Source organism: Dermacentor albipictus, chromosome 1, assembly GCF_038994185.2.
Source record: "Dermacentor albipictus isolate Rhodes 1998 colony chromosome 1, USDA_Dalb.pri_finalv2, whole genome shotgun sequence".
Taxonomy (NCBI): Eukaryota; Metazoa; Arthropoda; class Arachnida; order Ixodida; family Ixodidae; genus Dermacentor; species Dermacentor albipictus.
In genome coordinates, this window is record NC_091821.1 from 183,974,584 (window position 1) to 183,997,258 (window position 22,675).

General features: G+C 47.2%; 1 protein-coding gene across 3 annotated transcripts in view; it reads left to right on the forward strand.

Moving 5' to 3' along the window:
• The window catches only part of LOC139053570 (E3 ubiquitin-protein ligase MARCHF6), a 143,840-nt gene extending 129,742 nt beyond the window's left edge, over positions 1 to 14,098 (forward strand). For all 3 annotated transcript variants that reach the window (XM_070530506.1, XM_070530502.1, XM_070530507.1), the window contains exons 19-22: positions 4,260 to 4,349; positions 5,338 to 5,470; positions 11,937 to 12,072; positions 12,463 to 14,098. In XM_070530506.1, the coding sequence (XP_070386607.1) occupies positions 4,260 to 4,349; positions 5,338 to 5,470; positions 11,937 to 12,072; positions 12,463 to 12,553 (450 nt within the window). In that variant the 3' untranslated portion in view covers positions 12,554 to 14,098. The remainder of the gene's footprint in view (positions 1 to 4,259; positions 4,350 to 5,337; positions 5,471 to 11,936; positions 12,073 to 12,462) is intronic.
• Positions 14,099 to 22,675: the final 8,577 nt, after the last annotated feature.

The window sequence follows — 22,675 nt, forward strand, 5'->3', positions numbered from 1 at the left end:
GCCGGACCGCAACCCAAGAGAGGAAGCGCCTTATCCTTTTAGCGCCCAAGTAACCCCACCTGTAGGCGGCGTTAGCAGCGCAACACTCGCGCCATCTCTCGCACTGCGCTTCAACCACTCCGACCGCCGCTGGCGACCGGTCACGCGGCGAAGCCGCACTGCAGGAGACGGGAGCTATGCGGGAAAACAAGATATCAGGGGACGCGCGAGAGTCATGCATCCCAACACTGCGCACCACGCGAACGTGAATGCACTAATCAGTCATACAACCACACATTGCCACGTAGAGTGGAATGGCTCGCACAGCCAGGCACGCGCAAGAGAGAGAGGTCAGTGGAGAAGTGCGATACAGTTGAACCCGGCTATATCGAACTCCCTTAAAGACTCCTATTAGTTCGATATAGAGCATAATTCGATATAAGCCTGCTAATGATTTGGATGTCATAAAAGCACATACCATTTATAAGATTGCTTTATTGATGAAACTAGCTTATTTTCGCACAAAATAGTCCTGCATTTTCTTCTGCTTGGGCAATTTCGCTGCCTGCGACACATGCGCTTCTCCACATTGTCTAAGGAGTTGGAGCAGCTGAGGCCGCAACCTTCCGCATTTGCGCAGAAGCACCGGACTAGTGCGAGCGCACCAGTCACTTCAGAGAATGTGGGCCAAGGACCGTCATTGCTTTCCTCATTATGCCCACTTTCACTTGGGCTCGGTACAATGTTGGCAGTGTAGTCTTCGTTTTCGGACTCTCCCGTGGTCGCGACACCATCATTTGCGCTCACAAACTCGTCCACCGTTGATTCTTCCATGGCTTCCGGAAATTCTGACAGCGCGCTCCAAACTTCGGCAATACCGGCAACAGCTTCGTCGCATTCATCAGCATTTACAGTCATCACCGAGCACGCGAAAGTCGGCACGGCTGAAGCAATTTCGAATGAACCACTCGTACACAGCCGTGCATACACGTCGACTGCAACGGGCACCGGGTCGTGAGTTTGGCCGCTTTAGCCCTAATCTCCCCTTATTCTTCAAGATCGTGCTGAGAGTGCTCCTCGGAATCTTGCATGCTGCGGGGACATCCGACTTGTCACCGCGTTCGACCTGATTTATGATTTCGAGCTTCACGACGAAATGCGAATTCTGCCACTTCATCACAGCAACAGTGCGGGAGAAGGCCCACAAGACACACACACAATGAACCAGAAAAGCAGCGAGACAACTCGCACTTTCGCCATATTGCAGGACGAGGGCACAAAAGCCTCTGATTAGCTGTCTGAGCAAGCCCTGCGGGTGGACCAGGAACATTTTTTGCAGGGGGGTGTCGACGGCTCGCTCAACGCAGCGCAGTCACGGTAGGGAGAGTGGTTGGATGGAGCTGCGCCGCCGGGCATCCCCTTCACCACGAGGGAAAGCCAACTTCTGGGGGCAATTTTCCGCAGCTTGACGTTCAATATAGCGGGAGTTGCCACTATTTTTGTTCGATGTAAGCGGAATTTTTGCTATATATACTCGTTGTAACTATACCTTGTCCAGAAATTGTTCAATATATAGAATAATTCGATGTAAATGGGTTCGATATAGTTGGGATCGACTGTAGTGCAATGCTGGTCCGACCCGCGGCGGAGGTGCAGTTCGCCGTTAAGGGGCTCACTACACAGCTTCGCTGGTCATCTTTCTTCACAGAGTGGAAGAGCACTGAATTTTCTAGTGACTTTGGATTGTATGTTTTTTCTTGTGTTTTTTTCCAAACTGTATGAACGAGGTTGTATTGTATATGGACACTACAGGTGCATTTACGCCGTCGCCGTGATCTGTATAAAGTCCCAGGATGATAGCATCGTCGCCGTGTGCCGTATGCTGTATGTGCGAGTGAAAGTGTGCGAGTGTGAGCCAACGATGGCGGCCCAATCACGCACGCTAGGGAAGAAAGCGTGTAGGAAGCGCGCCGTATTCTGCCGCGTGCAAGCACCGTGGAGAGGGGAGCGTAAGTTCTACTCCGGCGGCTGCTGCGTATGACATTGCCGCGCGGGCCTTATTTTGAAAGCCATCTGCGATGGGGGCTGAGTGCGCCGAGTGCTGATAGTTTTGTGTGTGCTGTGTTTTCGCCGCTTCGTTCGTGTTAAAGTGAGAGGCAGCACGAAAGTAAATTCACTCGCTGCTGCTGCCGCGCTTCCCCACTCCAGCATTTTGGCAACGAGTTTCCATGGTCATAGGGTGAGATGTTCATGTTTGCTTGTGTGCGCGTGACGCTATGCTTGTCAATTTAGTTAGTAAGCGAATGTTTAGAAGTTTATGTGGCCGCTAAAACTACTATCCTTCGTATAACTGTCTACTTAATTGCTATCGCAATCAATGCTTCCGACTTTTTTGATCGTAGCAATTGCACTGCACAGCACAACGATCGTCGCAATTGCCGGATCCACAATTACTGCGATCGCGTGCTGCAATAAGAGCAACTGTCATGATGCCAGTGCAAGTAAGTAAAAAAGAAAAAAAAAAGCGGCACTGGCAGCCTTGTTTGCGCAAAAACAGCGCTAGTGCAACCACCGACTCCGCTCCACCAACAGGGCGACGTGGATAAACCCCAAACGCCGGTACCTGCCCTCCCTCTCTGGCTTGGCATGGAGTGAAAAGAATGTCGCTACCTTTACTTTTATCTAGTTTTATTCAGGGGGCTAGTGACCCTCTTCTTCTCTGCATCCTTTTCCTCCATTCTGCGTCAGCGCGCTGTCAGTTGTGAGAGGCTGTGCTGCCATGGCGTGGTGTTCGTGGCGCTGTGGGAGTAGTGTGCAACAGGAAAGACAAATGTTACTCCGCACTATCTTCCGTGTGCCCAGCGTGCCCAAGGTCACCTTAACCTTATTGGCTCCCTCCCGCAGCTTGCGCAAAGGAGCCGATTGCTACCAAGAAATCCGATCATGATTAAAAAGAAAGTCGCATAAAAGAAAGGCTTATTTCTGTGTGTGTTTATGAGCACATACGCAGCTGGCGCACCCTATCTTCGAGGTAATATGTGGCGAGTGCAAAACTGGGTGAGCTGAGATAGCTGATCACGTGGTATGGGTGGTCTTCCTGCACGCGTGGTGTTCTAGGTTGCATAATTAGAAGTTTTGAAGAAGCATTGAAGCGAGAGGCAGTATGAAAAAGTGTTCGTGGTCCTAGAGTGATATGTTAATGTTTGCCTGTGCACGTCACACCATGCTTGTTAATTTAATTAGTAAGCAAATGTTTACAGAAATTTATATGGCTGATAAAACTGCAAACCTTACTTCGTGCAGTTGTCAAATACTTAGTTATCCCTACCAATGCTTTGCCTATTGGGTAAAACTGCTATTTTTTTTCGTTTGAAGTTAGCTTAGGACAGAACTCATTACAAATACAGCTGCCCACTGATTTTTCAGAGGCAATCTTTTGGATGTGCTCATTTGTGACCTACCAGCAGCAGTGCCATTTTCTCGTTTTCATAACAGCAACTGAATTTTCAGCCTCCGTTCTGTGAAAATTTAATGAAAGAGTTCATGGGACTGTTCGTTTGTCTGTGGTGCAGATAATTCTTGCTGTGATTATATAGCAGTTTGCCTGTACACAGTGTCCCTAGGGAACAATGTCTGTGATGTTTTTTTTAGTACGCAAGTATTGTCTTTACTATTCAAACAATGTTAGTATTTTTCACTTATGTTTACTATTTTTTTAGCTCCGATTGCAGTATTCATCAACTGTTAAGGTTTACAGGTCTTCTGCATAGGCTTATATACTGCAGAGTTGAATCCAGTTATCGAAGTATTGCTTCATGTTAAAAATTCTTGTAACAAGCATACCATTTGAAGTGTGCCATAAAGCTTGCAAGAAATGCAAGAAAGAAATTACTGAATTTTCATTTAATGTCTATTTTATTATGGAAATGTAAACCAACACATCTGCTGCTTTTATACAGATGGCCTTTCTCTGACAACTATAGTGTTCTAGTACTTAGAAATTTATAGAACTTCAAAAATTATCTACTGAACCAAATGTTAGTTTTCGTGTCGTGGACATCTGATGAGCATGATTACACATTTGGGTTGTACATGGACCTGATGGTTATCCGAGACTTGAGATTAACAGTGGTTTTTTGTTGCTGTGAACAAAATGATTAATCATTCACTTTTAAATAGAGCATGGGTCTGGTTTCAATTGCCAACCTATCTTGAACACATTCAAGCATGAATGTGTGAACCTCGGCATGGCATATAAGTGTTGCCGGTCTTTTTTGCAGGATTGGGCACTTGGTGTGTTGCATACGAAGATAATTTGTGCTGTAACTCTTATGGGCCCCAACTGGTGGCTCAAGCGAGTCATTGACGAGGTAAGGTTTTCATTGTTGAAAGGTGTTTATTCTTATTATTGAAGTATTGTTTCAAGTGATTCAAATATTTATTTTGAAGAAGTTGTAATGCTTCTAAGCTTATGCATCTCTGGTAAGACCAGAAAGCAGTTCTGAACCACCATCTCTCTGTAAGTCATTAAACCAATGATGATGATCTATTATTCTTAACCTTTTAATGAACATATTTTTTGTAGGCATTATGCAAGGATTACTTTGTTACATCTTTTCAAGGAAATGCTTTCAAAAGTCTTTTTGAAGAATTTAAAAATTCTTCAGGCAGTTTGTGTATAAATTTGGTGGGAAGTAGTTCCCTCTGCCTCGCACAATAATACTAGTTGAATGTTTATTTACTCAGATTTGACGCTTAAAAGGACTTCCTACTTAGTGTATGCGGATTGAAGACTGGCCAGCTTCAGTTCTGCAATTGTGGTGTGTTCACTAAATTAATGAAATTATGATTAGATTATTAACTAGGATATAAGTGATTATTGCATTTTATGATATCTGGCCACTGCTATAATGTGAAAAAAAATTCTACTGCACTGTCCTCAAAAATATTTAATCTTCATTAAAATACTTGGTATTATTCAGCTTTATGTTTTTGTGTCTCACTTAAGTTTACACTGAAAGAGTTACATTATTGTTATGATTGCAGTACACCATTTTTGCACTTATCTGAAAGTTGTGAAAAGTTATGAAGTAAATGCAAATACATTATATTTATTGAGTTTGACCGCAATGAGACATGTCAAGTTAGTTCGGATTGACCAGTATTCAAATGAGAAGGAAATTTTAACCATGCATGGGCATATTCTGGAACTTTTAAACAAGTTTTAGTTAAAAAGTGGGGTAAATTGATGGCGAGCAAGTATATTTCTAACTGTCAGGTTCCTTCCTGCTCTCTCACAAAACCAGTAGTGTGTCTAGAAATGTAGTGGGCCGGGCAAATGCACCTTGCGCTGTGCAGATGTACCAGGATGGTGTGCGACAGTTGAACCTGCGCCTGGTAGTTCTGGATCTGGTTGTCCCTGTGGTGGTGGTGCTGGGCCTTGCTCTGGCTGTACCCTACCTGCTGGCCACCAGCTTGGTGCCTGCATTTGGTCAGTTGGCCTCTCCTGATATTCTGCTATCAAAAACACATTGCTTCAGTTACTGTGGGAGGGAGTGCGATTTCTCTTCACAGTGGTAGGTGGCACATTTCAATGTTGTTATGAGAGCTTTTCAACTTCTTTTCTTGATACTGAAGCAGAAAGCTTTCTACAGTATCCATTTGCTTTATATAGTGGTTTCCTTCAAATATTCAAGACTCTGGCTTGGAACCAAAGTGAAGTATATTGAGAAATATGAAAGCTAGCAATGGTTGGCACAAAGCTGCACAAAGAAGACAATGTCAAGATAAGTAGAGCAAAGGCAGTCTTTATGTACTCCTCTCCTGGAAAGGCTGTCTGTCCCAGGTAGGACATTGTAACAGAATTCTGGGAGGAGCATTGCTGGGCTTCATAAGACATATATGCTGAGGAGCTGTGTGCTCTCTCTTCATCTAAAGTCAGCAGCTAGTAAGCTCACTGGGACCCAGTGTGTAAGCACGCATAAAGATCTGGTGTAGTGAGGGAAAAACTTGGTGCGTTACCCTGGAGAAAACATGGCTGTTACAGGTACTACGTTTTTTCAAATGTTCAGTAGGCTTTGGGTGAATGTCTCTTGTTTCTTTTGCATTTCTCTTGGAGTCGTAGGACAAAAGTATGACTGTGAAGGCATCAGCTTGGTTTAGAAGAGTTCCTGAGCAGTGACTAATCTGGAAGAACTGCTTTTCACCCATATAGCAACTCAAATGATGAATTCCCTGTTGTCTACTGGCAGGACATAATTAATTTAAGCACAAAAACAGACATTGCAAGGTAGGTGTCCCATTCAGTGTTAGTGCTACTTGCAGAACAAGCTAGTGCATTAAGGTACAGTTCGTATGCTCCACCTGGCCACTTGTTTGTGGATGGCAGGAAGAAGTGGCAGCATGCTTTATGCCATTACCTCGAAGGGCATCTGTGAATGCTTGTAACATGAATGACATATGTTGGTCTGTAATAGGAGTGTGCAAATAGTAATTTTTAAGACCAAATTGAATATGAATCGAATAGGGTGCCTAAAATAACTCAAATCAAATGTTCATTTTTCTATATAGTTTTTGAATATTGAACAGCTGTTGTCATCATTACTATAAAACAGTGTCCACATACCACCATTAATAATGTTAGCAAGTTTCTGTTATTCATTACATTGTATATTATGAAGCCTTATTAAAAGCACAGATGAAGCATTAGGAAAAAATATGTAGTTTGCATAACCAGTACGGGAGAGTGCGATCGATCATGGTTTAGCCAGTAAAGTCTGGCTCCCTGAACCTGCTCCATTATATAACATTGTATGTTGTTTTATGCCTACTATGGCCCCGAGGATGAAATTTATATTTTTTCTCCAGTTTTATGTTTGATTGAACACAGTTGGCGATTTTGAAATATTCGTATATTTACAAATAATTACTACCGTATTTACACGATTGTAAGTCGACCACTTTTTTAAAATTTGAAAGTCTGAAGTGGGGGGTCGACTTACAATCGAAACCAAAGCATGGCACTTCCAAAAAGGCAAGACCAACGGGAGCTACAACGTAGTTACAATTTTATGTTTGCTCTATGGCCCTACCCGTAGCTTTTCGCTATCCCGCATGTTTGTTTGTTTTTCAGTAGGGTTTTTCAACATTTTTCAGAGTTTTACAGTGCACACAACACTCATGAGGGGGTGTCGATAGTTGACGGAAGCGCTGCTGTTCCATTCACAGCGGCACCCTCAGAACGATGGCGCTTGCGGGGAGTATCGGTAGTTCATGGAAGAGCAGACACCGCTCACGGTTTTCTCTTTCCCCATTGCGCTTAGCTTTCTCTATAGTTTGACGAAAGGCATTGGTTTGACGCATTCCACTTGACTGCCGGCAACGTGCTACTTCTATGCTTCCTCAGTCGTCATGAGTGCTCCAGGCCCACTAATCATTCGGCACTTGTTCACAGTAGCGTTCAAGAGGGCTGCTATCCTTTATGGCGAAAAAACAAATCACTGCGCAGCGGGCCGCAAGTTCGATGTTTCTGAACGGGTGGTGCGAGAGTGGTGACTGCAGCGAAGTGAAATTTTCACCTGTGACGGCAAGTAAAGAATTTCCCACGTGCCGAAGTCTGGACGCTTTTTGGAGCGGCAGGCTAAGCTTGCAGCATACCTCGCTGAAATGCGTGATCAGTTCCTGCCACTGAAGTGCGACATGGTCAGGAAACAAGCCCGGATCTTCGCCTTTTAAGGACCTGTTTTGCCGTGAGTACGAGTGGCTGGTGGTAGAAGACCGCGAAATTACACCAACTGGACCTGTCCAAAGAGCCTCCCTGACGGCTGCGTGTGGTGGGGTGCATTCGGCATGGGCTGCTGTTCCACAAAATGTGGTGCGGTTGTTTGCCGAATGTAAAATTTCACTGGACAGCGACGCGCTGTGGGACTGTAGCAACGATGACGATGGCAGCACTAGTGAAGACGAGTAGTCCAGTGACCATGTCAGCTACTAATAAATTTTCGTTAGCGAATGCGCCCTCGGGTATGCTCTTCTTTTTTTTTTTTTTCCTCTCGTGATATGGGGGGGTCGACTTACATTCGAGTCAACTTACAATCGTGTAAATACGGTAGTATTCGATTTGAAGACCACATCAAATAAGATTTATTTTATCTTAGGATTTCTTAAATCTGCTTTACTATTCGAAAGCGTCAAATATTTGCACATACCTGTTTGTGATGGCCATGTGTGATGCTTTGTGGCATAGCATGGTGCTCTCGTTAAGAAAGTTGACAAGATGAATTAAAGAAATGTGTAACTACTATGGCCTCCACCCGATAAGGCATTTGCTCAGTGCACACAGTAGCGTATCGGTTACAGTTGGGCGCCCTGAGAAACAAGCAGAGGTGATTGATGACCATGACTACGAACAGTGCTGCTGGTGAAGGAATGAGATGCACGGGAGATCTTTGAACTTAAGGTTAGGAGGAAGCTTCTGTTCTACGTGAAGCAAGAGTTTTAACAACACAAAGTGCTAATGTAAAAGGAGAAAAATATGTAGTTACTAGAGTGTTTTAGTTGAGCGTCTTTACGGTACGCTCCGCTCCGAGCTGTCCCGCTAAGCCACAGCGGAGCGGCGAGCGATTTTCACGTTTTAGTTATACGTTTAGCGCAGCGGAGCGGACCTTTCGTACTTGCAGCGCCCCCTGGCTAAATTCAGGGTAATGCAAGAAAATAAAAACACTTTATGATCACTCTTATACAGTAAAACGTATATGTGTATGTATATAACTTATTTCTCCATGAAGTATCTAGACGTGCGCTTGTGATGCGTTACCGGTCCATTTTATCCAATGAAAAATAAAGCGCCGTCTTGGGGAACGCCACGTGTTAGCCAGCGCGCTTGCTTTCTGCATCCAATCCAGTCCGTTCTGACACCAACACTAGCCAAAGTGCTGCGCGCCACGCTCCGCTCAGGCAGCTTCTAAGCGGACTGTGTTCCTCGCTCCGCTATCCCGCTTACGGCTAAGCGGACGGCGCATGCGCATTCGCGCTTCCGCTTTGCTTAACTGCTTAGCGGAGCGTAAACACGCTCAACTAAAACACTCTATTAGCATGCAAAACTGTTGGCCTTATAATTCATCTTTCATATTTGAAGAATGACATGTAGCCATATCAAATAAAGAAAATCAAGGCTACAGGACCGATTTGCATAAATTACAATATGCTGCAGGACCTGCAACGCGATAACTTGGATTCATTATTAGCACTATTTAATAATAAACTCAAGTGTTTGGAAGGAAGCATCTGGCTAGTGGCCATTTGCACTGGCAAGCTCTGTAGGAAAAACTTTCTAAGGAATGGTGAATTATTGACTTAACTACTTATTAGAACGAAATGGGCTACTTGATAAATATAAGCGCATATTCAGGCCTGGACACTTCACAAGCACAAAAATAGCCTCATATGAACAATTTGTTCTGTTTGTTCAAAGGCAGCGCTGCCTATCCATCTTCTTTCAACCTGGCAAGAACTTGCGATACTACATGGGAAATATGGTTTTGCACTTTGACCTCTATGGAGTATAATAGGTCAGATGTTTGTCATGCAAAAAAGTTTTCTTGAAAGCTTTTTTAAGTAAAGCTTGGCAACATACATGAACGAGAAGGGGGAGCCCTGCAGGGTGGAGCATGGAGTGTGACACTCTTTATGTTGAAACACTACACATCCCAAAATGTTTCTCTCCTTCTATTCATTGTATGTAAATCACATCCAACTTAGCTGTTCATGTTATCGCACAACTTGAGAGCACCTGCCATGGTGGCTCAGTGGCTATGATGTTCAGCAGCTAAGCGCAAGGTCACGAGTTCGATTCCTACAGGCACATTTCAATGAATGTGGAATTCAAAGTTGCGTGTGTACTGTGCTGTGCACATTAAAGGACCCAAAGCCGTCAAACGGCATCATTCATAACCCATTGTGTAGTATTGGGTTGTTAAAAATTCAATTTTAGCATGGGCATCTCATGGCTGTCTGCTAAAGGCGCGACAAATGCACTTTTCCACAGTTTAGTTTTGGTTTTTGTAGTGAAATTGTCCGGAATTCATTACCATGCAGAAATCAGCAGCATCAGCTTTTCAGATGTCTGGAACCGGTCATGCTTGGATGACTGGCCTCAAATATTGCGTGCACTGTGCCAGTAACGCCGTTCCTCATAGATACTGACCTGTCTGGTTCCCCTAACGCTGTTTTACATGTTGCGATTGGGGTGAAAAAAATTGTTCTGCCACGCACGTTGCATAGCGATTTTTGCTGACAGCTTTCACATGTGTCTGTGACAGTGAGATTTTCGTTACAGCTATGCCTAAGGTTGCCCCCTACTCACGAAGTATCTACGCCTGTATCGTTAAATAAAGACAACATGGAAGCTAGTCAAATATTAGAATTTTCCCATTGTGTTTTGAAGATAGAATAAGTGTGCCATTTTTTAACATTTAAAAGCGTTGAGGCTACGATTGCTTGCAGGTGCGGCGAGTGAGACCCTGCACAATACCACAAGTATGAGCGTGCGGTTTGTGTGGTGTCGGTGGGGTGGTTTCGTTTGGTGTGCTCTAGTTTCGTTGTGGTACTGTAGAAGCCACAACTCTTTTCCTGAAGGAGTATTTGCTTTTGCAGAACAAGCTACTTCAGTATTGAGTGTGCATGTGCAAGCAGCTGGCATAATCTTTAGCGATGAAGAGGTTGACGATGGTGACGATCCAGTGGGTATGTGTCTTATGTTAAAGGCGGTGTCTGCACCCGACCTGGATAGTGTGCAGCTTCTCCTTTTAAATGAAATGTGTGAGATGGAGAAAAAAAAGTGTTTGTGAAGCTCCTAAGCCGCAGGCGCTGGTGGGTATGCCCTATTAAACAACCGGTGCACGACATTGCTTTGCAGAGCTTCCAACACGCGGTAAAACAGGAAAGCAGCAATTTCGACGGCGCTTTGTTACATCACACATTGCCCCGCCCACATTTTGCGCCGATTGCTGCAAATCAGTGCCGGCGCAACCAACTTGTTGGAATTCAGTCGTGGAGAGCCCTCCACATCGCAGCGGTCGCTGAGCGACGGAATTAGCTGTGACGCTGAGTGAAAATGATGGCATGTGAAACAGCCTATACATGGAAAAGAGACTATTACTGGTGGCATTTTAAAAAGGCTCCATGTGGTCTGTGCACGGCCAGCAGGCTTCTGCTTTTGTGATTTCGCTTATCTTGAAACTCCACTTATCTCAAATATTTTATTCTGATTTTACAGCTTCGAGTTAATGGGAATTTATTGTGGTCAGTTAAGTAGCATATTTACAGGGAACAGCGCCAAGAATGGGGTGAGTGAGAGGCAAACGCCTTCTTTGAGTGCTGTGCATGTTCAACTCGCATCAGTGCTCAATATGTGTTTGCACTAGCTTATGCCATCCTTTAGTGCTTTTTCCTGTAGATATGTCACTTTTATGTGTCACATCACATACCTGAAACAAACATCACTTAAAACTATGGGCCTCAGCATCATCATTTTTGCTGCCTAATGCCTAGTCATGTGGCAATTCTTTCAGATCTCATGCATTTCGGGCTCAGAAAGATCTTGTGCATTTTGGGCTCGGAAAGATTTAGCCCTCAGCTGTGTACTATACTTGTCCTTCATGAAAACAAATTGGTCAGCTGTTTCTCAGTTTACTTTACAACTTATTCATTAAAGGCTTTGCATTTAAATTCAACATGTAGCCAATTATTTTTTGTTCATTGCCAATTGTGCTCATCACAGAAAAAAAAACATTTTTAGTTGCTCAAGATTTCATTGCTGGTTGTTGAATTGGTTGCACTTGCCCTTTTTTGAGGCTGTGCACAAGCTGGTGGAAACACCCTGTATAAGCATGCAGCTTTATTGAAAGTGTCAAGGACTGTCAAATTGAAGCAAATGTCTTCTGTCTTCTGTTTTGCAGGCAGCAGTGCGGAGACACAAAATTTGGTTCTGCGGCGAATCTACCCTTCTCTGCTGGCACTTTGTGCCTTTATGGCATTCATGGTGTTTCAAGTGCGCCAGTTCTGTCGACTGTATGAGCACATCAAGAATGATAAGTAAGTGAACAAAGCATTGGTGCAGTACTCTTTTACTATATTTTTGTGCAAATTTAAAAGCTAATGAAATTTTAACTTGTGAGATGTAAATTGCTATTTTGTACAGTTTTTTGGTTTTGTTTGTAGTCGTCGTCAATTCATCACTGCTAAGTTGTTGCAGTTTAATTCATATACACCATATTGCTGCAGAATTAATCTAGTTTTGTGTAGACATTTTTAATCTTCTCTCCAAGTACGTCAAGCATTATATTTACTACATGCAGGTGAATGAGGGCTGTAATTATTCTGTTTAGTTTAAGTTTTACTCTACAGTGTGTTCTGATTGGCCGAGGCAGTGACTGTGGATGTGCTGTGGCTGTACTTAGGTGTGTGCTTCTTGTGGCTGCTCAGGTACCTTGTAGGCCGCCGGCTAGTCAACTATGAGCACAGGAGGCCTGCGTCAAGCTTTGCAACCACATCTCAGCTGACAGCCTCCTCTTAGGACCTGCTGGCCTATGTGTACATAAATATCCCACGCACTGGACTTTCCTGATGTGGTAGTGCGTGTGTGCCCAAGCTGGATGGATCCTGGCTTCTTGGCGCTACCAAAAGCTGCTCTGTCTGTCAGAACTGCATTTCTCGTGTTGTATAGTCGACATTTTAAAGGTTGGGCTGACTTCTCCAATGGCACTGGCTGAACCAGTGATTGAAGGCTGCTTCGTGGGAGCAGTGATCTACTACAAACATGAAGGCACCCTAAGGATTACTTGAGCAAGTTTATGGTTATGGTGTCTCCTTCTGGTCGTGAAAGGTTGGCACATTGTCAACGCGTTGCTGGCCTGTTGATTGTAGAGGATTTGCCATTCAAACTGAAGTGACCACCAGTTAATGAAAACGGGTCACCAGCTGTACTGCCAGTCACGATGATGACATAGATGATACCAGCTCTGTAAGTGCCCTCTAAGCACTGCTGGTTCAGACCACATTGCTGGGAGAAGCTCTTGCCACATAGGTGTCACTCTGGAGGTGAGGAAAAGATGAGGTTGGCAAGGGCATGCTTTGTGCGCAAGTGTTTTTCAGGAGTGCTTGCAACCAAAGGCGGTGCTGCTGTTTGCAGTAAAGTGGAGTACTATGTACAGGGCTGAAAAGTGTTCATTCAAGCTGTTGCATGTTCTTCGGTTGGGCACAAATAGGTGGGAGGCTGGAGATGCTTATCCTTTTCTCAGCAGCCTTGAAGATGCAGTGTGAAAATATTCTTTTGCCATCCTGGTATGCTTAAGCAATGTGTGGCAATTTTGCAGCTCTGGCATATATTTTAAATCACTTGCATGTAATCTCTGAGTGATGTGTGATATAGCACTTGGAAGATGTTTTTAATTTTTATTCTTGGTATGGGGGCAAGTTTGCACCATTTTTTGGCTTTTGTAGCTTAATTTTCACATTGGTGTTGAAATTTTCGCTGTAACCATAAGGACTGGGCCTGCTTTGAATGAACATAGCTTTATGTCCCCTGTGTAGAGCTTTCTGGCGATCTTGTACCTTTCGTTGTAGACCCCACATTCCAAATACTAATCATGCAAGCTTTGTACAGACTAAAGCTTGTTTGCTCAGAAGTTAGTGAGAGTTGCAGGTTTTATTGCAAATTTTGAAATAGATTTGTATTCTGCTTCTTGATCTGTTTCAAAATTACGCAGTGGTGAGCTCTGTACCGTTCTCTCTTGTATAGGTTGCATAGGTGCTGCAGTTACAAATGCACATTGTATATTATGTTGAGACACTGGTTGATATTGTTTTGAAGATCAGGCATGAAATTGCATTGTATTCAATTCAAAATGTAAAAAAGGGAAGTTGTGTACATTTTAGCTGCGTTAGCTTAACTTTCATGTCTGATGTGACTGGCTTGAAACAGTGTACCTTGAATGTAAGGTATTGTTTTCCCATCTGTGGAGAGACATCTCTTTGGTTGTTCTAGAGTCATTAAGGGGTGAAGTTCAGGTGGCATATTTAGGTCAATAAAGCTGAAAGGTGAAATTATTTTCGAAAACAACTTTGTGACTCTGACTCGTGTATTTGTACACTTGGAGTGCGCGCGAAAGCGTGGCTGGCTTCGCTTAATTCTTACCGCCGGTGTAGAGATGACGTACGTGGCACGACACCATGTGATTCGTCGCAGACTCCCAAACTTATCAAAATGAATTGTTTCCTGAATTCAAATTTGCTTTTTCGATTGCCCGATAATTAGGAAAATTCTGCAACCCCTTTCCGGATAAGAAAGATTTATCGGATACTGTACTAACTTGTATGAAAAGTCGAATTTCAATACAATGAAATTTCGATATAACGAAGCGAGTTGCCGATTTGAGAGACTTCGTTATATCGAGGTTTAACTCAATTTCATTATATTGAGATTCAACTTTTTATGTGATAAATTGCAATCGCCGAGGATTTTTTTTTTTTGCACAAGGGGGCTGCAAAGTTCTACGAAATATCAGGTAATCGAAAAAAAAAATACTGATTTCAATGAGAAAAAATTCATTTTGTTGAATTGGAGAGCCTGCGATCAAAGATGCTGTTTCATGCCGTGTCAACGATACCTTCATATCGGTGGTACGCAGCGACGCTTTCGCGCCTATTCCGTCCCTGGGGCTGACAGTGTCATCCACAGAGGCACAACGCTATCATAAAAGCGCCCACACAGAAGGAAGAAAACGAACGCTTCGTCTGCCTCCCGCTTCAACCGCATCTCTGAACTTCAGATTACGCGACCTCCTGCATAATTACCCGCCGTGGTTGCTCAATGGCTATGGTGTTGGGCTGCTGAGCACGAAGTCGCGGGATCGAATCCCGGCCACGGCGGCCGCATTTTGATGGGGGCGAAATGCGAAAACACCCGTGGTATTTAGATTTAGGTTCACGTTAAAGAACCCTAGGTGGTCGAAATTTCCGGAGTCTTCCACTACGGCGTGCCTCATAATGAGAAAGTGGTTTTGGCACGTAAACCCCATAATTTGACCTGCATAAGACGCGCGCGAAGATAGCGCACATGAAGCCAGTCATCTCGTCTCTGTTTGCATTCGCCGCAGATTACTTCTAAGCGAGGGCAGGGCGCGCGGGCCGCGTATGCGCCAGCCTAGATGAGACGCATGTAGCCTTACCCCACTCATTCCCCCTCAGAGCGCGCTTCGTCGCGTTATGCGCACTTTTCATCAACAGGTGTTTTGCCCCAGGAGATGTAGTCGCACTGCTATTGTACGAACCGCCTTTTCGTCCGCTTCTTGGCAACTTATGCGAATAAACCTTTTACTGCGCACGGGGCGCGATAGAATCTTATCTCATTTGGACTTTATATTGAACATGACGGCGAGAAGGTTTTGCTGCTCCGCTTTGGCCGGCGCTCTCGTAGTGTGACCCACGATTTGAAAGGTGCGTTCGCAAGCAGCCGCACATAATCCACCCATTTGGCCATCGCCGTCAGCGGAAGTTTCCATTCCTTCGCTGCGGCAGTGAAATTTTGTTATACTGAAATCGTGTATAAGCACTTAGCCATGTTGACCTTCAAAATACAAAGTGTTCTGTGGTCAAAAAGTTTTAAAAAGTGAATACTTCGTTACGTCGATTTTTTTTTTTGGGGGGGGGGGGTACGTTCTAAAGCCATGACTTGGTTATGAGGCACGCCGTGGTGGTGAACTCCAAAAATATCGACCACTTGGGGATCTTTACCGTGCCCCAATGCACGGGACACGGACGTTTTTGTATTTCACCGCCATCGAAATGCGGCCGCCGCGGTTTTGGGTTTGCGTGCATATATAGGCGAAAAAGATGGCGGCTACCTTAGAGCTAAAAGAGCTAAAGCAAAAGCATATTGCCGGGTATGCTCCAGCTGCGTTTAATCGCGAGAAGTGTCAAAACGTTTTGTGATAAAAAATATCGTAATAAAGAAAGTAAAACCACAATATACACTGTTTAGTAGGGATTGTGGTTTGACGTCACGGGCTCTATAGGCAAACCGCGTAGCCTCATCTCAGTTCCCTTCCACCCGTACGATGGGTACCCGCCGTGGTTGCTCAGTGGCTATGGTGTTGGGCTGCTTGGGCGAAATGCGAAAACACCCGTGTGCTTAGATTTAGGTGCACGTTAAAGAACCCCAGGTGGTCAAAATTTCCGGAGTCCTCCACTACGGCGTGCCTCATAATCAGAAAGTGGTTTTGGCACGTAAAACCCCAAATATTATTATTATTACGATGGGTAGGCTGCGTGCGGTGGGGACTGCGGAAGAACATCGCATCTACGAAGGACACCGTCGTGAGCAGAAGCAAGAATGTGTGTGGTGTTGGAACCTCAGTGCTGACACCCGTTATTGCAGTCGCACCGCTGGCACGAGTTGTTGCAAATGGGTCGCAAGCCCCAAGGGTAGCGTTGGCCTGGCGGCCTGGGGCATAACTGGAAACATCCGAAGGTCCGAGCAAAGCATGAGTCGACTGCTAACAGAACAACTTGTTTATTCTAGCATCGCAAAAGAGCGGCCGGTCAGGTCGACCGAAGTGGAGAGACGGGAGAGCACGTTACTCAACAGAAGAAATCGGAGCCTCTCTCTTGGCGTCCTGGAGCAGCTGCTTTTATACTCTTGGCGTCGCGGGCAAGAAGGAAGGTCACGGGATGACACCACGTGACAGCGAGGCACGGACGGACTGAGAGACATGTAGAGACGAGTGTAGTGACGCATCAGACGGGCCGGCGCCGGTCAGACCTCCTCGCTTCACACTTGGGGAGCTCCTCTCCCCGGCTGCCGCGCTTTGACAAGCGTGGGCACACACACACACACACACACGCACACACAAAGACACGTGGCACTGAACATGCCGGGACGCGCTCGGCGGGGATGCGTCGCGGCCGCTCCGAACGGGCCAAAATGTCCGCCGCTTTGAACGAAGCCTCGGCGTCCGTTGCATCTGCGCCGGCTACACCGCGCGTCGTAGGCGAAACGTAACAGTGGCGACGTCGGGCGGCACGTAGTACGGACGAAGATCGTACCGCGGACGCCAAGCGCATGCACCTTTGGTTGAACCACCCCTACCGACTCCACTCCCATCGTAATTGTGGGCGATTTCAACATAGACGTGTCTCGGCCAGACGGAAAGTGGGTCGTGGCATGTCTCTTGGAGTTCAATGTCACACAAACATCAGTGTGCCCACGACGCGTCATCGGACGTGCATAGGCCGCGCATTGGCCAATGAACCTTTCCAGTGTCGCCACAGAACCACTGGCCGTATGTTATAACGATCATAAAGCGAAAGTCACCGCGGTGATTAAATAATAAATCCAAAAAAGCAAACGGGAGGTTAAAAAAGTGTTCAGTATGCAATAGAACAACAACAAAAAAGTAATTGTGAGAAAAGGAAAGTCATTATGGTACGTGTCTTATTTACAATCAACATATTCATTATCAAAATATTTATCACCATATGCAGCTCCGCTGGTCATCTACCTTCACAGAGTGGAATAGCTTTGAATATTTTTTTATCTGCTGGTTAACATGTGTTGCCAAATACCCTGTCACAGTGTATGACAGCATGTTTTTTTTCTTTTTAACTATTATTGCGGTGGCAATTATATGGACACTCCAGGCGCACTTCCGCCGTCTTCGTCGGAGTCGCCTTGATGTTGGTATAAAGTCCAAGTGCGATAACATCGTGGCTGCATGCCGTATGCTATGTGTGCGAGTGAAAGCGTGCGAGTTGAGTGGAGGATGGCGGCTCGATTTCGCGGGTAAGGGAAGAAGGCGGGGGGAAAGCGCGAGCACGCCAATGCATTTTTCACGGCGCACGTGGGCGTGTGTGTGTAGTGATTTTTGAAGGAGAGGAAGAGAGAAGTGCAGTGCCGTAACTGTCTCTCAGAGGAGGACACCTCAACAGCACTGCACAGGGAAAGGGGAGTGGGGAGAAAAAGATAAGGGAGAGAAGGAAAGGAGGGCGGAAAAAAATAGCAAGAAGGTTGAAGAAGCAATGCGGGGCTTACAGCCGCGCTCTCAGCTGCGTGTCAGAACAAAAGTCAAGTAGGGCAGGAAGCACTTTCTTGACAATGTAAGGGTGGGCTGCCGGAAAGAGAAGTGCTCCCTCCGAGTCACAGGGCAGTCCCATACGACGGTATGATGCAAAGAGCGCAGTGCGCTCAACATCGAAGGTCGGGCAGCGGAACAGAAGGTGCTCAAGCGTCTCCTCGCCGCAATCCAAGCACGCGGGGCTGGCACGTGGCGCACGGTCTCCCATCTTCATCGCACGCAAGGTATCGAAAAGGGGGAGGGGAGGCGTTCTACTCCGGCGGCGACTAGAATCACCAGAAAGAATTTCATAGTATCGCATTTGTTTTCCGCGCGGTGACGCTGTGGTGATTGGTTCGCTTGTGTCACTGTGTCACGTAAACTCTCGCTGCGATATTCCTTCCAGGCGCCTTTGATGTACGCGCACTGAACACGCAGCGTTTACGGACGATAACTGCACTTCGTCGCTTTATTCAACGCGTTCAAACACAGTCGCCAGAAAATACCTCAGCATCATGCCTGGTTGCTACGTCTTCAGGAATAGCAACCGAACGGAGCTTGGAAGGACATTGCATGTGCAGGAAGGACGACCAGGAACGACGTTCTGCGTGGCACCCGTTTTCGTGGATGGCTACGGGTGGTGGTCGGCGATGGTTGATAGTCGGTGCTGGGACTTGCAATACGAAGGCGCCGAGGTAAAGGGCGCGCGCTCCCGTGCAACCGTGTTGCGAGGAGGGAACGTGTGCGGGGAAGAGTAACTGTCACGCGTGAGCTCTCGCACAAACGAGCTGCGGTGGGGGGAGGGGAGAGGGGGACTGTTGCTCGATCGTTCGGGCGGTTCGCTTACAATTTTGATGCGAAAGCGTTAAATGGCCAGTTGAGCGAAAAAGCTAGCGGCGTCTATAGCAGCGAAACTTCTCATTAGCTGCGACGCCATGTCACGAGCGCGCCTCGCTTGCTGGCTCAGGCCTCGACGGAGCAGAGCGGGCGAAAGGGAACACCTGTTGTCGCGGTATTGCGGGAGGGGAGAGGGCATCACCGCGACGCCACGTCACCCTCGCTTGCTCTCGGAAGCCTGTGTTATTCGTGCAAGCTGTTGCCTGCGTTTTAACTGCGCCTCGGAGGCCAAATCAAAACGCGGCAAGCGTCTCAACGCGCTCGCTTGCCCGTGAGCTCATAACTCGAAGGTCCGCTCAGTGGCGTTCAATTGAACATGAATGCTTTCGCATTCACAACTAGTAAGAAGCACTCCTCGCATTTTTTTTCTTCGGTAATCACTTACGCGCAATTTCCTGGACGGCTGCTCTCACGTGACTAGGCCTTTTGTGTGTGACCGATAAAATTTAACTGTTCGGTTCGCGCAGCTTACTCTGCTTAGCGCAAAACAACGAACATACTTTTAAAGTGCTGTTCGGTACACGTCGCTCGTGCTGCTTTACTCTATCTTGAAAACAGTGTGCACCCTGCTAAGCAGATGTTTGAATGCTTCAAGATTGCCAGCAGACATTACATCTCTAAATTGTCAAGTACATCGTTTTATGCCAACAGTGCAGTGAAAGCTAAGTACCCTTCCGAAAATATAAGAGCCCAATTTGCATAGTATGTTATGATTGCGCTTTTCACATCTGGTTTTCCCGTCACCTTACACAACTGCTAAAGTGCACTTTCTGTGTTAATTTTCTGATTCAGATAAATGACCGTGTACACTGGAAGGGGCGCAAATATAGAGAGGTTGGCCTGGTAAGAACACCCCTGCTTACGTACTGGAAATCTCCACAACGAAATAATCTTCCAGAACACAACAGCGGATCCCCAAATGCACTGCAACTTTGATGATATCAAAGGAGCAAAAATACATATTAGAAGCACATAAGTACACCCATTTACTTATGTCCATATACAAAACTAAGCTTACGTGTCGCCATTGAACACCATTACATGATCCTGTGCCGTCAGCAATGGAACGAAATCTGCAACCGAACTGATAGGGAACTGCATCGCAGTTTCACATGGAATCTATTTCGGCACCTCCTAGACGAAACAAAGACCTAGTCATACCAGAGCGACCGCCTGGCTCGCCTCATGCACACCATCACACAACAAGGAAAAGACGCTGTTATCAAGAGCCTGGAAGCCAAGTAGCTGCCGGACACCCCAACGGAAACCCACCCGCCGTACGGGGGGCTGCCCAACGCGTGGCTCGACCGAGACATTACCATATCAGAGGTACGGGTAGGGCTGCACGAGCTCAACACCCGCTCAGTAGCCGCGGCCCCGATCTCGTTACCAACAAGATGCTACGCAACCTGGACGATGCTTCGATAGAGGCCCCAACCCATTACTTCAATGAATGCTGGTATTCGGGCAAGCTCCCCCGACAGTAGAAAACGGCAAGAACAATCCCGATTCCGAAACCGGGCAAACCACTGGACATCGGCAACCTGCGTCCCATCTCGCTCACGTCCTGCGTGGACAAGGTGCTGGAGCACGTGGTTTTAAACCGGTGGCAGGAATACCTAGAGAAGGAAGGCCTCTATCCTGACACGATGATCGGCTTCCGGCGCAGACTCGGCACACAAGACGCCATGTTACAACTCAAACAAGAAATCAATGACAACAAGACACAAGACAGCGAAGTAATTCTGGGACTCGATTTACAAAGTGCATTCGACAAAGTCAAACACTCAGCCATATTAGCACAAGTATCAAGACTCAACATGGGGGTAACGAGCTACAATTATATTCAATACTTTTTGACCAACCGCATGGTGGAACTGCACGCCGGAGACCTCAAGCTCCTAGAACACAAGCTCGGCAGTGCGGTCACTCCGCAGGGTTCGGTCATCTCGCCGTTGCTCTTTAACCTCGTCATGATCGGGGTAGCGAGGGCAGTAGCGGGGACCGTTGTCCGGCATACGATCTACGCCGACGACATTACCCTGTGGGCGGCCGGCGGCACCGACGTCAGCATCGAGCAACAGCTGCAAGCGGCGGTTACCGCCATCGAGCAGCACCTTGACGGCACAGGCCTAATGTGCTCGCCCGCCAAATCCGAGCTGTTCGTCCTCACACCGCTTCGACCGGGACGGAAGCGTGCTCTCCTTCGGGAGTGTGACCACATCAAGATTGTAACAGCATCGGGACAACGCATCCCCGAAGTTCCCAAGATCAGGGTCCTGGGCCTGCTGCTCAACAAGAGCGGTCGCAACGACGAGACCATCAACAAGCTTACCACCAAGGCAATGGACGCCATCCGGCTCATACACCGAGTCTCTACACGACGGACGGGCATGCGTGAAGACAGTCTCGTGCGCCTTGTCCAGTCGTTCGTGATCAGTCACATCGCCTACGTTGCGGCCTACCTCAACTGGCGGGTCACTGACAGGACCAAGATCAACACGCTGATCAGACGGGCTTACAAGACGGCGCTGGACTTAATGGAGACCATGAGTACGGCTCGGCTCCTGCAGCTCGGCGTCCATAACACCCTAGAAGAAATAGCCGAGGCGCAGCTCAGCGCGCAAATGGAGCGCCTATCTATCACCAAGACGGGCCGCTGTATATTGACGTCCCTGGGTTGCAACCCCCAAGCTCCCAGCCGGCAACCGTGCGAGATCACAGAGGAGGCGCGGGCCCACATTTACGTGGGCCCCATCCCGAAGAACATGCACCCAGAGTACAACCAAGAACGGCGGCAGGCGCGGGCCAAGGTCCTCACCGAACAACACGCCCAAGACCCGCACGCCCGGTACGTGGACGCAGCGGAATACAAGCGGGAAGGCTTCGCGGCAGTGGTCGTTGCGGCGGCTACCGGCACCAAGACAACGGCAGCGAGCGTGCGGTGCACGAACGCCACAGACGCTGAGGAGGTTGCCATCGCTCTGGCGATCACCGAGGCCGAGTGTTGCGCCATGCTCAGCGACTCGAGGAACGCCGTGCGCAACTTTGCCAAGGGGCGAATATGCGCGCCGGCGGCCGCCATCATTGGCAAGCTCCAACTTTAAGACCGCGGCAGCACCATCCGTATCAAGTGGTTCCCGGCGCACGCCGGCGAGTGTGCATCCTCACCGAACCACAACGAGACGGCCCATTCGGCGGCGCGAGCGCTTACCTTCCGCGCCCCCGAGAGTGACCGTTCCGTGTGGTGGTTCGAAACCAAGGACAGATTGACCAGTTATGCCGAAGTAACCAAGTGTTACCGCTTAGCTCGACGGACAATGCCGCCTCCCCACCCGGCACTCAGTCGGGAGGAGGCCGTAAACCTAAGGCAAATACAGACCGCGTCACTCCTCGCCCCCGCAATGCTGCACATGCTTCACCCAGAGCTCTATCCGAGTGGGCTGTGCGGTGTTTGTGCAGCGGTTCCCGTGGACCAATGGCACATCATGTGGGACTGTGCCAGGTTCCCGACGGCAGCTACCTTCAGGACTTACCCGCCCGAACTTCAAGGTGCACTGCAGTCTGCAGACAAGGACACCCAACTATGGGCCGTCCAGCAGGCCCGGGGTGCGCTCGAAAAGCACAAGCCTCATGACCCACTACAAACGGGCCCAACTGGGGTAGTGCAGAGTAGGGTATAACCTCGG